Consider the following 17,539-nt stretch of genomic DNA (forward strand, 5'->3'; position numbering starts at 1 on the left):
GGGTCCATTCCTGCATGCATTTGGTTGTTTGTATTCAAAGTGTTTTAAAGTATTGTGTATTATCTAAGAATAGTGATAATGTATTTGCCAAACAGTGCCTTTTGTTGTGTCTCGTCAAATGTGTTAGTTATGTTTATGTATTATGTCTGTCATTTCATGTTTAGTCAGTTCATGTTTATTCACGTCATGTCAGGTCTGTCTATTTATGTCATTCATCTCTAGTTAAGTCCCCGTGTTTCATGTCGTGTCTCGTTTCCATTTCCTGCTTCATTTTGTACTTCCCTCTTGTCTCTCATTTCAGGCCCTGTTACTTCCTCCCTTTGTGTGTTTTCCCGCCATCGTCGGTGTCTGCCCCGCCCCGGATTGTTTCCACCTGTTCCCACTCACCTCATGTTTAAATAGTCCTGTCTCCCCTCTGTCCTGTGTCAGTTCGTGTTTGTTCCCATGTGTGGTCGTGCCAGGCCTCAGCAAAGAGAGGATCGTTTTCACTCACGTCAGGTTTTGTTGTTTTGTTAGTTTAAGTTTATCTTAAGTTCTCTTTTTGTTATGCTTAGTTTTTTCCTCCTTGTGAGCGTTTTTTTTGTTATTGTTACATTCAAGACTGTGTCTCTGGGTCGTGCATTTGGGTTCTCCAGTTTGTGTCGAGGTCGTGACACCTTTTCAACTACAGCACGTCTCTAAAATGGCTTGGCAGAAGAAATGGCTTCATATTTTTTGTGTTGATTTGTTATCGCCACTGTTTTAAAAATGCAATCTCCATGTTTTTGGATATTAATATTGTTTGTTTTATGGATGAAAATATTTATCATTTAGCACAAGAAAATACATGTTCTTGATACCGTTCAACAATTAAGAATACATTGTTAAAATGTATTGTTTGCTGTCTCCCTGCAAGTATACTATAATAAATTGTTTTACAGTTACAATACTGATACTGTAACTTAAAATGATAGCATTAAAGTTTCTATTTTACAGTTGAAATACTATTACCGTAAACAAAAATACAGTACTTCTTAAATGGCAGTGTTTTATTTTATAGTTAAAATACTATTACCTTAAACAAAAATACAATGCTTGGAAATTACTGTGTTTTATTTTACAGTTAAAACACTATTACCGTAAACACAAATACAGTGCTTGGAAGTTACTGTGTTTCATTTTACAGCTATAATACTACTACTGTAATACCAAATAAAGTAAATGCTATTGACTGTGTTTCATTTTACAGTTAAAACACTATTACCGTAAACACAAATACAGTACTTGGAAGTTACTGTGTTTCATTTTACACTGTTACTGTAAATAAAAACTTGTAAATACTGTGATTACCTTTACAGTATATAACTGGCAGCAATTGACAAGTTACTTACTGTAATTCATTTTACAGTAAGTAACTTGTCAATTGCTGCCAGTTAAATACTGTGAATTTCACGGTACGTTTCTTACAATGCACATATGATTTATTATTTGGATAGAGTTGTATTTCTTTAGTGAGAACAACTAGTTCTACACAGAAGTTTATATAATCATTTGTAACAGTCGTTTTTTCATCAAGTGAACCTTCCTGAAAAAAACACGAACGGAGACAGGTAGAGCGGATTAGGGGGTATAGGGATAAGGGAAGGGAGGGATGAAGGGAATTAGGGATGTCGGGAAGAAGGAATGAAGGGATTGTACCTAATTCACCAGCACTTAATATGGTATGATTTAGCGTGAAGTGAATATATCTGCACTTTGCTTGTTGTTCGGAGTTTGAATCTTTATGGTTTTTGCACTTATTGTAAATATCTTTTAACAAAAGCGCCAGCTAAATATATAATGTAATGGGTGTAGGACTGTCGGGTTGAAGGGATGGAGGCATAAGCGATGTCGGCATGAAGGGATGAGGGAAAGGAGGAATGAAGGGATGAGGGAAAGGAGGGATAAGCTATGAAGGGATAAGGGATGGAGAAAGGCGGGATGTAGGGATGAAGGGATTGGTAGATTAGAATTGATTAGAGATGGGGTTCAGGCATGCTCCTGAAGCTAAATTAACAAATGTACTTAATTTCACTAGCAAGGACCATGCCACAATGGTATGTTGTTTGCAGGTTTAATGAAAAAAGTAAAAATGAATTGATATGGAGGGGGTAATGAGATGATAATGACGAATGACGTCTGTTGGTCTGGTCTGGGAGGATGTTCTGTGGTCCGGGCAGAGGGAGAGTCAGAGTTGGGGTTTTGTCTCCTGCGTGGTCCGGCTCGGGCTGACTATGGTCTCCCAAAAGAGTCAGATTAAATAGAGCTGTGTGTGTTTGTCTGAGATTGTTTAGGTTGTTGTGGATGTAAGAGTGGTATAGTTGATATGACCAGCGGCCGAGGACATGGATGGTAAATCCTAGCCTGTTTTGTAGATGCTTCTGGAACCAGAAACGTGTGGACGTTTTTCCTGTTTCGGTGAGAAAGAGTAGATGTTGGTGTTGCGTGGGCAGTGTGCTGCGGTATTTTATCAGCAGCTCGTATGGACTGAGATAGGAGTTGAGGCGGAAGATGTAGATATGTAATGAAATTCCCAGCTGGTCTGTTTTACTTCTTCAGTGTGGATATGAGTCAGTCATGTGTGTGGACTTGAATTGGAAATGAGAGGATGAATCAGCAATGCTATTCTGATGACCTGGAATGTGTGCTGCTCTGAGGATGAACTGGTGTTGAGCTGAAATTAAGGTGAGTCTGCGCATGAACTGTATGATGGCTGGAAAGCGAGACCGGCCTTTGTTAAGTATCTCTAGGACTGCTTTGTTATCAGTGTCGATGATTAAACATTCCCTAGTCCATTCGTGCCCCCAAAGAATGGCGGATATGACGATCGGGTATAACTTGTGAAGCGTAGACGAAGAAGAAAGCGCCTGGGAATTGAGCTATGAACTCTGGTGGTCAGGCGGAAGCAAACCATCTCCCTGCGTAGTAGCTGCCGAAACGTATGGAGGGTTGGATAGTTGGATATCCTCGGGTTTCGTGATGAACTCTTCGGGAAAGAAGGAGATGCCATTCCAAGAAGCCGAGAAATCTTGCCAGAGACTAATTTCCATTTTGCATGCCTCATCTAGAACAAATCAGTTGTTTATAAAGGGGGCCGATGCCGCTTTGTTCAACAGGTAGAATAGAAAATATTTAGCTTGAGGGATTATGCAAATTGAATAATTTGGGTGGCCGAGGAGGGCTAACAGCTGGCGTTTCGTGCATCTGTCTGCCTGCATATAGTTTGACAGGAGAAGAGTGATGCATTGTATTTTCTCTAAGGGTGGAAGCCAGGAAGGACAATGATTCCAGGGTGATGCCTAAGAACTTGATGAAGGTTCTAGGCAGGTTTTGCCGTGGCCAGGTAAGGAATTTCACGGCGGTCTGGCCGTGATGCCTCGAAAATAATTGTACGTCCTATGGCCACCATGGCATTTGTGCCCCTCACACTGTTAACATCTCAAAGTTGCTTTAAAGGCGTCAGAACAGTGGTCTGGTCTCTGAACTGCATTATGCTGCGTTCACACCGGATGCAATGCGTATATTAGCATTGGTCTAATCGCTCGAGTTTCACTGCGGCTGTCAGCTGTGTTTACTCCTGTCATTCAAACAGGACGCGCTGGAGAGGGGGCGGGGCTTATATCCATGTAAATACTGTGGTAGAAACCAACTACAACAAAATGAACATATTTTATCGTGATTTAAAGGACACCTATCATGCTATATTTGAACAATATATTGTAGGGCCATACCTATATAAAGTATATAAATATAGTTTTTTTTTCAAAATACCAAACAGATCCTGCATTTTAGCCATGCCTCATTTCGCTCCATTTGCTCTTTCCAGCACTGTTTTTGCAGGGGGCTGATTCTGTGAGCTGCAGCTGACCACGCCCCCCTGCAGGAGAGGGGAGCATGCTCTGAACAGCTGCTGGGCTGTCAGAAGAGGGGGGAGATCTCCGTCCTCCGTGTTTTATTATATTATGATATAGAGTCGTTATTCATTTGTTTTAAAGCTCAATAAATAACAAAGAAGACCTTTGACCGGCACTTTTCTAATTTTGTCCGTAAGATTTAAACTTTAACGGACATCTTGACCGGCGAAAAAAAACTTAGGTGAAACTCTGCTGCACAGTCCCCTCGTTCCTTGGAAGAGGCGGAGAGGTGGGTGTTTGTCATCTGCTGGTGGACTAACCGGAGATAATTACAGTGCTTGCCTCGACGGGGAGGGATTGCATTGAATTAAAGCAGCAGGAGCAAACGCTTGCCTCGGGGAGGGAGAAAAAGAGCCCCAGTGGAGAATAAACAGAAGGGCAACCATGGCAACCATGCGCGGGAAGTCTTCTTCGCTGCTTTTGTGGCAGACTACAGCGCCACTTACAGGCCTGGCATATGTACTACAGCGTCTCCAGCGCTTTCGAGCGGAAATGGCCGGCCGTGGCCCAACCCCACATTCCCCTGATAGGTGGAGAGTTGGCCCAATAGCCGTAGCGCCACCGTCCTGACGTCAGTAACGTGTTCAAATCTGGATCAGTTTTTATCAGATCCGTTGCAGCCCCTTTTTTAGAGATTTGGGTATGGAGGAAAATAGAGAGGGTTGTGTTTTCTGACACTTGGTGAGTTTCCTGGAACACCGGAGACACATATTCATGTATAAAAGACGTACAAAAGTGCATTTTGCATGATAGGTCCCCTTTAATTGTAATACACGTTTCAAAATGATGCCTAAGTAACAACATACTGATAACGGTTAGTAAAAACCATGAATTAATGCTTTGACAAGTGTGCAGACAAGACGGCAGGCTAAGAACCTTTTAAAACGTGTGTTTGTCTGAATGGAGATCGGATCGATCAGGCTAAGTTAACGTTGTAGCTGCTCCGTCCACACTCACAACAACATGATACAGACACAGATACAACAGTGACTGTATTCGCCATGACACAGACAGTCTGTGTTCGGTTCGTGTATAACTTTTCTCCAGTTTCTGAACAGATATGAGGAGCTGTGGGCTATATGTGCTAACAGCTAATGGCTGATGTTTTGGTTTTCTGATTCAACGTCAGTGACGGCAGGCTGAGATCCTCACCGCTGATTGGCTACCGCAAGAACGCGTCACGCGAATTTGACGCTCGAGTTGAAACATTTTATGAAAGAGACTCTTGTGCACACACACACGCACACACAGACTTTTGCATTTCAAAGTATTGCTTGTTCATACAGGTGAATGTTTGAGCTTCTCTGTGCACTACTGAATGATGTATGTGCAGAGTTTGACCCTTGAAGGCTGTTTCTTCTGCTCTGAAATGGATTATATTTGTTACATATTAATAGAATTTTAGATTTTTAGATTTTATTTCGGATTTGTGAATGGGAGAAGTAGTAGATAGAAAACATACCTAACACTAATTATTCAAAGTAGAGTATTTCATTTTATATACGGTAATACTAAGGAGGCATAGGCCTGTATGATGATATAATGTTTGACATTATTGATATTAAAAAAGCGATTTGTTTTCCATGTCATTCATGTGTTTTTCTTATCAGAAAGTGTAGTTATTTATTTGAAAGCTCCAAATCCAAATGTTTCCCTCAATGGCCTTTGTGCCCTGGCATGTGGCCTTTGTGCCCTAAAAAAATGTGTGACACTAAAGGCCAAATGGCCTTGCTCCTAAAATGACAAAATTCCAAGCCTGGCCGCGGCCCGAAGTATTTTATTATAAGTGAGTTTAGCCCGTGATGTGAGGGTGTGGATGGTGAAGTGACGACGAGAAAATTGTCGAGATGATGGAGTTCATAGGGGGGTCTGTAATAGTTGGTCAAAATCCAGCACAGAGCTGGAGTGAATCGAAAATCCTGGGAGTGCTTCTGCAGCCAAATGTGAGGTGTACCGAGAAGTAATGGGCTCCCGTCAAGCACGATCTGAAGAAACGCCAGAAGTCTGGATGAATAGGCAAGATTTTGAATGCGCTGTTGATGTCTGCTTTAGAGAGCCATGCTCTGCGGCCTGCTGAGTGGATGAGGGTGATGGCATGGTCGATGTTTACATGTTGCATCGGCTTGGAATGACGCTGTTATTGCTTGGGATGGTTGAGATTATTTTTTTTTTTTCCAGTATTTTCAGGTGGTACAAAACGCGGTAAAGGGAGGATTTTAGAATGAGCTGTGAGATGTGTTAGAGAGTACTTCTAGACCTGGATGGAAACCGTGAGTGAAGCCAATCGTGAGAAAATAAACAAACCAGCGTATCTGGATGATTTTTAAGGCAGTAGCTAGAACATTTACCTTAACGGGTGTGCTGAGGGGCCGTGCTAGTCACTCAGGTGTTGTTGGGTTGTAGGGGCATTCTGCCTTACTGATAGAGAATGTGGCCTTCCACGTCTGCCCACACCCTTTGATACGGGGGCGTTGGCTGAGGAACGTTTGTCGTAAAGTCCTTAGCATAGAGGGGAAACCAGTTGGAAATGAAAGTGCTGGATGAGAGTCGCTATTTGGTTAGCGTGTAGCATGGCCCCTAAGGTTACTGGACAAGGCACTTGTGCTACTGACTTAGCTGCTGAAGGAGGAAGGTAAACAGAAGCCGGGATGCTGTAGACTGCTGAAGGGAGAGCAGAAGAAGGGATGGAGGGATGAAGGGATGTATGTGCAAGGGGAATATTGTGAGGACTGGGAACACAGGGATGAGAAGAAGGTTGAAATTAACTGAGACATGTCAGAGACACTGAGAGAGCAGGCACACCAGGGCGCTGGTGACTCAAGCTGTGTCCGTGGAAGCTAATGGAGGCCTGTGACTTCAAGGCTTTATAATGATTAAACAGTCTAACTTTGTTTTCTTTTCGATGAAAATGAATGTCGTGTTTTTTCAGGAAATGTTGTAGTTGGATGACAGTCCACTAAATACTTGTGTTTAAAAAATTATCTGGTAAAATGTATACTTACTAAACATCTTTACTCAAGTAAAAGTAAAGAAGTATGTGGTTCAAAATGTACTTAAAGGTCACCTATTATGCAAAATGCACTTTTGTATGTCTTTTATATGTGTCCCCCGGTGTGTAAGGAGACTCACAAAGTGTCACAAATACAACCCTCTCTCTTTTCCCCCTTACTCTCATCTCTAAAAACAGGGGTACAACGGAGCTGATCCAGATTTGCTGCGGTCATGACGACATTATTAAAATGTGGGCTGGCTTTACATTAGATTCCTGGCAACGTTCCGCCCACGTCCCAACCTATCGTCCCCTGTCAGAAACGTTGTTGTATCAGAAACAATGCGCAACGTGTTTTGGAAGTAATATGGTCTGTGTTTACATTAGCAAGCATCGCTAACACTCAGAGCTAATACTCTATGGAGAGAGTATGTGCGTTAACGCGTTAATAACGCGTTAACGCAAAAAAAAATTAACGCCACTAATTATTTTAACGCGATTAACGCATGTGTACTTTTTGTCCTCGGCCGCCCCGTAGTTTCAGAGCGCATCGAGTTTAAAATACCATCTACTGTACAAGCTGATGCTGACAGCCCCGTTCCTGCCGCCCGCTTGTGGCAGACCACACTTCCACGCTCACCGGCAGGCCCGGACTGGCCATCGGGAGGACCGGGAGGGTGTGTGTGTGTGTGTGTGTGTATGTGTGTATGTGTGTATGTGTGGCGCGACTCGCGCGAGCGAGGCACACCTTACGTGTTGTTGTTGTTAGCATCCGGTGCTAGCTAGCTGCGCTAACGGATATAAGGAGCTGTTTCAATGACATTTCGCCGACAACTGCGCCGAGCACTTGACTTTATGCAGGTAGCCAGACAGTGGGACATTGTACGAAAAGTCAGCACACTCAGCACGGATAGTACGCGCAACATGATTGCAGCTCCCGTTCGAGCATATATGCCTTGAGCTGCACATAGCTCCAACGATCTCCACACACACACACACACACACACACACACACACACACACACACACACACACATATTATTGTATGAGAGAGGTTCTTGGTTGAATTGAGGCGAATATTTGTAATGTTCAGAGGTTGTTGTGTTTAATATTCATGAGAATATTTGTCATTGTTCAAATGATAATAAACAAACATATAAAGCATATTTATCCACTCATATGTTGATAAGAGTATTAAAAACTTGAAAAATATCCCTCTAAGGTACATTTAGAACAGATAAAAAATGTGCGATTAATTTGCGATTAATCGCGATTAACTATGGACAATCATGCGATTAATCGCGATTAAATATTTTAATCGACTGACAGCCCTAGTAAAAAAGTACTCACCTTGTGGTAAAACCGCGACAGAAAAAGCATTTGAGCTCCATACTGTTTCAGAAATAATCCTTGATGTGTTTTGGAACATAATACGGCGTTTAATCACAGCAGCGTTTAGCTGAGTTTCTACTTCTCTCTGCTGTAACGGCCCGTCCACACAGCGGCGTGCGATGAAGCTTCAACGCTTCTGCCCATTCACTTTGAGGGAATCCCCCGGTGCTTTACGACCAGTCCCTATTTACCTACCGGGATACAAACCGGAGGAGCCAGGCATGGAGGGAGGTGGCAGAGACAGTGGGTGAAACTGGTAGGTTGTCATCATATAAAGTGTGACATGTAAAAGCTTTTATGTAATTGACAGTGATAAAGGGATTTGGTTTTCATTAATGGAGGAATAATTTCGTAAATTGTTGGAGTAGAACACTTTTCTGGTGGCTGAATAGCCCCCCTCTCCGCGCCGTTCGTTGGATGAGGCTGGATCTCTATTAAATTAAGAAAGGAATTGAAAACACCGGAATCAAAGTTATAACAAATTATCTGAGTTTACTTCTAGTAGGAAACCAAACACATATACAAGTTATACAGAGTACTCGAGCACTCCGGGCTTCAGGTTTGTGACGCGGTTTACAGGTAGACAGACCAGCCTTCAGGAAACGAGAAGTACAGACTTCAGGTTTGGGATGCGGTTTACACGTCTCTAGACCTGCCTTCAGCAAACCAGAAGCATTTTACACTCAAAAACATCAGTATTTCTATCTATTTTTGGGGCGGAGATGGGTCATCTCTTCCTTCCCACTTTTCTCCCAAGCGAATTAGAGAACCCCTGGGGAGGAGCTGTTTAAACTGCTCACCTCCCCCAAGTGTCCTGATTGGCTGGATTCGCTTCTGGCCGAGGTCAATCAGAGTTCCGAACAGAGAGTGAGATCCTAAATTTCACCAGGTCAAAAGTCAATGTTTATCTCTACCTTATCTTACTCTACATTCCTTTCCCAGGGGATCTTTTCACCTAAACTATCCCCCTTCAGACATTTAAACTTTTCTCCACCTATTTAACGATGTCTTTAATGACTTAACAACCGCATCTGGCTTTTATGGATGATAAGAAGCGATGTTGGTGTGTTGGAACACAGAATCTCTGGATCAGTGAGTTTGAAAGTAAGAATAACATTCCTATTCTAAGTGACTTATCAAAACCCGTTTGTGATTACCTAAAACAGTTCAAACAATACATGTTCACTAAAATACAGTGTAGAATCACATCTTTTTACTTCAAAATTCAAGAAATTTACTTTATTATTTCATTTCATTTTATTAGACGAAGTGTGCAGAAAGAAATGGAAGACACTGAGGGACAGGTTCAGGAAGGAGAAACAGAATGAAAAAGAGGCGAAAAGAAGCGGTGCAGGGTCTTCAGGGGGATATAAGCCCTGGCGTTTCACGGCAGTGATGAGTTTTTTAAACCCATTCATCATTGACCGTGAGACGTCCAGCAATGTCCCCTGGCAAACCCTGCCTCCATCCACCCTGGTGCCAGAGGAAGAGAGCCAGGAAAGCCAGCTAGATGACAGTCAGCCAGCCAGTCAGCCAGCCAGTCAGCCAGCCAGTCAGCCTGCAAGCAGAGGCAGGGGAGACAGGACAGGAGGAGGCGAGTGTTGAGGTCCGGGGGAAAAGGGGAAGGGAGATGTCCTCCTTCGAGAAAAGTTTGCTGTCTGCCGTCGGTCCTATTCTGTCCATGCCACCACCACCAGTGGTGGTGGAGGAGGACGAGGACCAGTTATTCTTCCGGAGCCTCTTGCCCACCATGAGACTGATGTCAAGAGCAAAGAGGGCAAGAGTGATTCACAAGGTCATTTTTGAGGCAGACCAGGAGGAAGAAAATTGATTTTTGTTTTTCACACATACTGATCCACACTACATGTTTTTACACTCATCACTCATCACACACTTCACTCACAACATTACATAAATAAAAGTATGTTATGGCTATACTGTGTCTTCACTTGTTCATGTGGTTTGTCAGTTGCAACATACCAGAAGCTTCATGTATGTCGATATATAATGTGCTGTCTTCTGTAATTGTTCATGTGAAAACCTATTGAAATTATGAGTGGTTTATCAGTAAAAACAGAGCTGAAGGAAAAAGGTTGTTAGTAATATCATAATATCAATTCAAGAAACATGTTTATTAGGAATGTTTGATTTTAAAATGGCTCATTTGGAATATTTGCTTTTTAAAGAAAATATGGGTAGCTCTTAAAAGAGCTTTTGGTTTGGAGACAATGGTGACCCTACACCACATTCGCCTGCCATGGCACTGCACCCTCCTCATTGAAATAGGAGCTGAAGGTCTCCCGCAGTTGGAGCGATCTGCGTGTGGCATTGTTGGAGCCCATCCTCGGTGCATCACGCAGGGTTGGAGTAGCTGGAGCTTCATCCGTGGACTCTGCGATAGGTGTGCGTGATTTCCTTCCTATCGTCTTCCTGCGGAGGAAGTTGTGCAACACACAGGTGGCCTTCATACACAGCTCTGTTACCTCCGGGCTGGTGGTGATGACACGCCTGAACATTCTCCACTGGGTTGAGAGGATGCCAAACGCACATTCAACCACCAACCTGGCCCGGCTGAGGCGGTAGTTGAACATCCTCCTTTCACGTGTGAGGTGACATCCAGGGAATGGACGCAGCAGGTTGTCCAGCAGCGGAAAAGCCTCATCTCCAACCAACACATGGGGAAGAAGGCCCAGCCGCTCTGCTCCTGGGATGACAGTGTCAGGTGGTAGCTGCAGACAGCTGAATGCTATGGTCCTGTATGAGTTACCGGTTGCCAGGTACCTGAGAAAAAAGTAATATACATGATTAAAAATATATATATGTCAGACCCCACACACACAGATCCCCCCCCACACAGACCACATACACATACACAGACCAGACACACACACACACACACACACACAGAGACCACACACACAAACCACAGACACACACAGACCCCCCCACACACACACAGAGAGACCACACACACAGACCACAGACACACACACACACGCCATGTACACAGGGGAGCAATACTGTGTTTACCTAGCTATCTTAATTAATGTCATCTATCTGAACTCAATCACAGACTTCATTCATCATTCATCCATGGCATGCATTCTCTCTCTTTCTATACAGAGTCATATTAAAGAAGTAGAAATACACAAAACGTACCGTAGGCAGATGGCGAGTCGCTCGGCGGGTCCGATTGACAAACGCATGAGTGTCCGCCTTTGTAATCAGTGGACCCACTTTGCCGAGCAACTCGTCGAACACGTCTTTGCTCATCCTGAAGTACTGCTGAAACAGGTGGTCATCCAGATGGAGCTCTTGGACCAGAACGTGGTATTCCCCCCGTTGCTGACGTTTTCTGAGTATCGGATGTACCCAACAGCGACGCACACTACATGGCCTCCTGCGAGACATTGCATATACTAAAGCCACCCTTGCTACTACACTTGCTACCCTTGCTACAAAACCGGCATCCATTTTGGCAATAGTGGAGAAGAACCAGGCTTTTTTGCTTTGTATGTCGGAGGCGGGAGATTCATGTGATTGGTTGTTGGTCGCGTTGCTCGCGAGAACTCCCCAAGCTTCAGACACGCCCACCGCCAAGCTTCATCGCACGCCGCTGTGTGGACGGGGCGTAACCCTTCTCTTTGCAGCTCTGCTGCATGCACGCTCTAAAGGGGCGTGGCCACAACAAGCTACATACCCAGAATCAGCACTTTAGTAACAGGGCTGAAATAGTATGAGGCATACTACAATGGGGGAGCGTGGCCACAACAAGCTACATACTCAGAATTAGCACTTTAGTAACAGGGCTGAAATAGTATGAGGCATACTACAATGGGGGATCTGTTTGGTATTTTGAGCAAAACACTTCAGAGACATGTTTTGTATAGATATGGCCCTATAATATATTGTTAAAATATAGCATTATAGGTGAGCTTTAAGTAAAAAGTACCCATAACTACCAACTGTTTTATAGAGTAACTGACTTCACTTTATATTAATAGAACATGAAATATTCTATTTCAATTTGTAATAATGTTATAATGTGTGTGTGTGTTTGTCTATTTGTGTCTGAGTGTGTCTGTTTGTGTGTGCAGAATGACAGAGACAGCTAGTGATGGCATGATTGCTTTCGAAAACCCCACATTATAGCTGTCAGTCGCCGACACCTTCTTACAGAGGACAGGCAAATCTAGCTGCAGCTTGACCCGTATATTTTCGCACGCCGTGTTCTCAACACATATTTTTTTAACATTTTTAACATTTTCAACATCGTGGATACATCCTTATATGCTCCCGGCAACACACTGAACGTCAACTTTGCCTCCTTATTACACTCACCCCTACTTTAGTGGGAACACTGAGTCTGCGTCTTTGATGCACACAGGAATAAACGCAGATCATACTCTGGCTGCAGCCTTGACCGGCACTTGCTTTTGATCAAAGTCAATGCGGAAAACCCGCACTCACACAGGTAGGTGGAGGTGAAGGGAATGAGCACTTTTACAGCCTTTTTGGCGAGGTGGGGGAACTCGGTCTCCACAGACAGCCACAAGTGGGCAAGTGTCACTTTACTCATCTTTTTCTCGTTATTTTTTGTCTCACGCTGCGCCTCCCCTGAAGCTCTCTGGCGCCCCCCAGGGGAGGCGCGCCTCACACTTTGAAACCCGCTGACCTAGACGACCTCATAGTCATGGCTGGGTCCCGGGAACAGGCAATGTTTTGCACAGCACAATTGATCACACACCTAACCAAATTAGGCTTTGCGATCAATTGGAGAAAGAGCACCCCCATACCTCACCAACAGGCGTTGTATTTGGGAGTGGTGCTTGATGCAGACGCGCTACGCGCCACCCTGTCAGAGAGCAGACGTGCGTCCCTTCTCCGGCCGGTGCACAGGCTGCGACAGGGGGCAACTGTGACAGCTTTAACTGTCACAGCTGGGTCTCATGGCGGCTGTTCACATTGTGGTCCCGCTGGGGTTACTACATGGTGGTTCTCCAGTCTGCGTTTGGATCCCAAGAGGCAGAAACGGCAGTTGGTGACCATCCCCCCCTCAGTGGAGGGCAACCTCCGGTTTTGGGGGTCCCCGGATCACGGGACGGGTGACCTCCTACATCACAGTGTTCACGGACGCATCCAGAACAGGATGGGGAGGGACCTGCCTGAAAAGGGCTATAGGTGGGCGCTGGTCTCTAACAGAAACACGACACAGCAACCTCCTAGAGCTACGGGCGGTAGTGTTAGTCCTCCAGCATTTCATGCCCCTAATTCAAGGGAGACATGTAATGGTCAGGAGCGACAACAGCACCACAGTGGCTTATATCAACAGGCAGGGCGGAGTCCGCTCTGCCGCCTTGTTGACCACAGCGGAGAAACTGTGGTTATGGGCTTCAGAGGTTAATGAGTTTGTCTTACTGTTTTGCCAGTATCCTAAAATGTAAAAAGAAAAACAAGTTCATGCATGCTTTGTAACACATTATAAAGTAAAGACTTAATCATTCTGAACTAACCTGAATATTTTGAGGATTTCAAGGATTTGTCGAGGTGTAGAGGAGGATGATATTTGTTCATTAATTCTCCATTTAAGTCTACTTTCTAGCACCAGCAGAATATCTCTCTTTCTTCTGTTTCTACAAAAATGAATATTGCTGGTGTTACCTTGCCTGCAAACCTTATTTCCCCACAGTGAGACATTAAGGGCTGAAGGGAAGTTACGGCAGAGGATTTTATTTGCATTTATAAAGCCTGTCATGTAATTGTGAAACAATAATGAAACAGTGGTGCAGTGGTTTTTTATTACCTGTCCTTGTGTTTGCACCAGAGGCAGGACGGCCTCATGCAGCGCTCCATCCGAGAGGTGAACACCTCCAGCCGCTGGTGTGTGCTATGGGACCTGGACGAGGACACATACTACAGCGTGCAAGTGAGGGGGGCACGCACACACACACACCACACACACACACACACACACACACACACACACACACACACACACACACACACACACACACACACTCCAATTAAATTCAAAGATGTTATTGTCATATGCCCATAGCTAGAGTGTAGAAATGGCAATGAAATTCTTCTGACCTGAGCTCTTCCAACAATGCAACATGTATAATAAAATACAAAAATTAAAAATTAAAAATTGTGCAAAAAGTCTATATACATGTAAATAGAATATGATATGTACAAGAACAGAATATGAAATTAAATAATGTATATTAAGCCAAAATTAAATATGGCATCACACACATGCCTGCAGTGCATGTAGTTGTGATAGATTTGTTATTATTCTTTAAAAAGCAGATATTTAGGTAAAATGAGCATAAATACCAGATTCTTTGTTAATAGTTCACCATATAGCAAGTCATAAAAATCATAAATATTGGCATTAATAAAGAAACATAGGCCTTTTAGTACTTCACTTTTATACTTCTTAACTCCCTCTCGCTGTTTAATTAACATAACTCATCAAACTCTTTATACAGCTCAGAGATTCCTAAATTAAAGCCAGTCCTCCTTTCTAAATGAGAAGTATCTACTGAGACTCCATTATCATGACTCTATTAAACTTTTTATAATCCATTACAGCTTAATAGACTGACGCCGATTGTCCTTCAGCTGAGGACTCGGTTAAATGTGCTCGTCAGCATGCAGCCATCCTGCAGAAGTGTCATTGAACAATCCCCGATGGCTCGCTAGCACCTATGATCTTCCCTCAGAGGACGGTAAAATGTTCCCAATGGAGTTTGGTGGAGCTTCATCATCAGTAGGGATTTTTTTTTGTAATCTAAAGGACAGTTCAAACTTGCATTTCCTTTCTTTTTTTGGATACTTAATCCTTATCCAATTACTTATTTTGTGTTTTACTTCTGCTTTGAACCCCCATGTGCCTTGAAATGTTCCTCAAATGTCTTTCAAAATAAAACGTGTTGTCTTTAACCTTTGGGTTTATTGTTTGATAGGCACAGAAACACCCCTTTCTGTGTAAATGTGCCTCTGTGATGGATTTCTCTCCTTGTATACTTAATATTGAATACAATCAAACTCCACCGCAGTTGCCAGATACATCTTAATGTTCAAATTTGAATGAGACACACGCCGACAACCTTGTTTATTCCTTGCTTCATCATTTAGCCTTATTTGTTGAAAATGAGTCCCCAAATGAGTGATTAGCTCAAATCTATATTCACTCTTTTATCTTCTCTATATAACCTCTACACTCACAGTGCTGCTAGTCCTCCAACAATCACTCAGGATCCCAGCCAAAAAAATCAAAGCACCATTTGCTGCTCGCTAAATATACCCTCACAAGCCAGTTTCTGCTCAGCGTTACTGTTAAGTCCGGGATGAGGAAAAGCAAAACACACCAGTTGAAATTGGTAATAATTATAAGGAGTTTATTAAAGGTCCCATGTCATGTTTTTCCGGTTATTACCCGTCCCCTTGTGTGTTATGAAGGTTTTTCTGCATGTAAACGGTCTGCAAAGTCAAAAACCCTCAAAGTACACCCTGTAGCGAGTAAAACTCTAACACAGAAAAGACCTGTCTATGCTGCCCCAAAACGCCTCGTTGGAGATTTTTATTTTTCCATTGTTTTCTTCCTGGGTATGGTGACGTGCCCATACCCAAATGGACCAATCCGTGGAGCCGTTACGTTAAGTCCGTGGATTGGTCCAAATTGACCAATCCGCGGACTTCCTCACACACACACTCAATCTTTTCTTAGCTGCAGCTCCGCCGATTTCTCCTCCCTGAGACGGCGGGACGCGGCGAGGCTGTGAGTCGGTGTGTGAGCACACACACAAACTCCCAGCCAGGCTGCGGGTGTGTGTGTGTGCTCGGGCTGGTTTCGCTGTGTCTCGCTGTCTCGCAGACGGCCACTGGGCTCATAAGGAGGGGGGGTCAGGAGCTCCAACAAGCCGTTTAGGTCAGAGAGTGAATACACATACTTTACAGAGATGCTGTATGAGAAACCAATGTGAGTTTGGAAAATTGCACAATATAAATCTATTTTAGTATACCTCAACAATGGAATTATGATCAGTAGAAATGGCCATGACATGAGACCTTTAAATAATGATGTAAGAAAATGGAAGGCAAGCAGCCTGGAGCAAACAAAAAGGCCAAAAGGCGCAGGTTTAAATGAGCAACCAACAAAAGGAGGACTCTAATAAGGGAGTTAAATACAAAGAAATAGATACTAACAAACAAAATAGCAACAAAACAACCCTCACTATCAAAGTGGTACAAACTAACAAAAGGAGGCTGTAAGAAAAACACAGCTATACTAAAGGACGACCAGGAGATGAGTAGCCAATTACATCAGGGCAACCGCACAGCTCATTTACATATAACACAGGCAAAACAGAGTTAACAGGACAGGGGAGGTGGCGGCCGTAACAGTTACATAATGTCATCCTCTGTTAATGTGAGCAGGGAATGGGAAATAACTGCACTTCTGTGAACAAATGAGGAGTACTGTAAAGATGCTTAAAATAAACTCTATATTCTTTGGGGGTCTCTAGGTGCAGTCTGTTGGGCCGCATGCTGACAGCCAGCCTAGCCGAGCCGTCCACTTCAGGACTCTGGAGAGGAACGACCACTATCCAGCCGGAGTCCTCGACCAGCGTAATTAAATAAATAAATAAACACACACACACACACACACTCTCAAAGTGCACCAGATTGATGCTTTTATCTTCAATATTTAAAAAAAAATCTTCCCAGGGGAGCTTGCCCCCGGACCCCCCTAGAGGAGGTTAGGTCCACGGTGTTTACATGCTTATTTATACAATATGTGTGCTTATGCTAACATCATAAGACAAAAGTTGGTTCCGTGTTGTGTGTAGTGAGAACGCGCTAGAGTGAGGGGGGCCCCCAAGCCAAAGCTCGCTTAGGGCCCCCAAAAGTCTAGGGCCGGCCCTGCACACACACACACACACACACACACACACACACACACACACACACACAGCCGGCCCGACCCATTAAGCGGCCGCTTAGGGCCCCCCTAGCAACAAAAAAAAAATGAAAAAAAAAATCTCAGTACACCGTCGCCGTGATAAGTATGTTTAATTAATTGTGTTAATATGCCTAGATTGCCTACTCTCAAAGTCATGTATTATATTATTGAGTCAATAATATAATACATTGACCGTGCTTTACCTGAACCTCATCATGACACTAGAGAGGACGGCAGGATTGTAATTTCCCGTGT

General features: G+C 43.6%; 1 protein-coding gene across 1 annotated transcript in view; it reads left to right on the forward strand.

Annotated features, from left to right (window-relative positions):
- The window catches only part of LOC117469234 (fibronectin type III domain-containing protein 5-like), a 93,902-nt gene that overhangs the window by 46,184 nt on the left and 30,179 nt on the right, over positions 1-17,539 (forward strand). The window contains exons 4-5 of the mRNA XM_034113615.1: positions 14,138-14,239; positions 16,848-16,950. Of these exons, the coding sequence (XP_033969506.1) occupies positions 14,138-14,239; positions 16,848-16,950 (205 nt within the window). The remainder of the gene's footprint in view (positions 1-14,137; positions 14,240-16,847; positions 16,951-17,539) is intronic.

The sequence above is a fragment of the Trematomus bernacchii genome, unplaced genomic scaffold (assembly GCF_902827165.1).
Source record: "Trematomus bernacchii unplaced genomic scaffold, fTreBer1.1, whole genome shotgun sequence".
NCBI classification, from domain to species: Eukaryota; Metazoa; Chordata; class Actinopteri; order Perciformes; family Nototheniidae; genus Trematomus; species Trematomus bernacchii.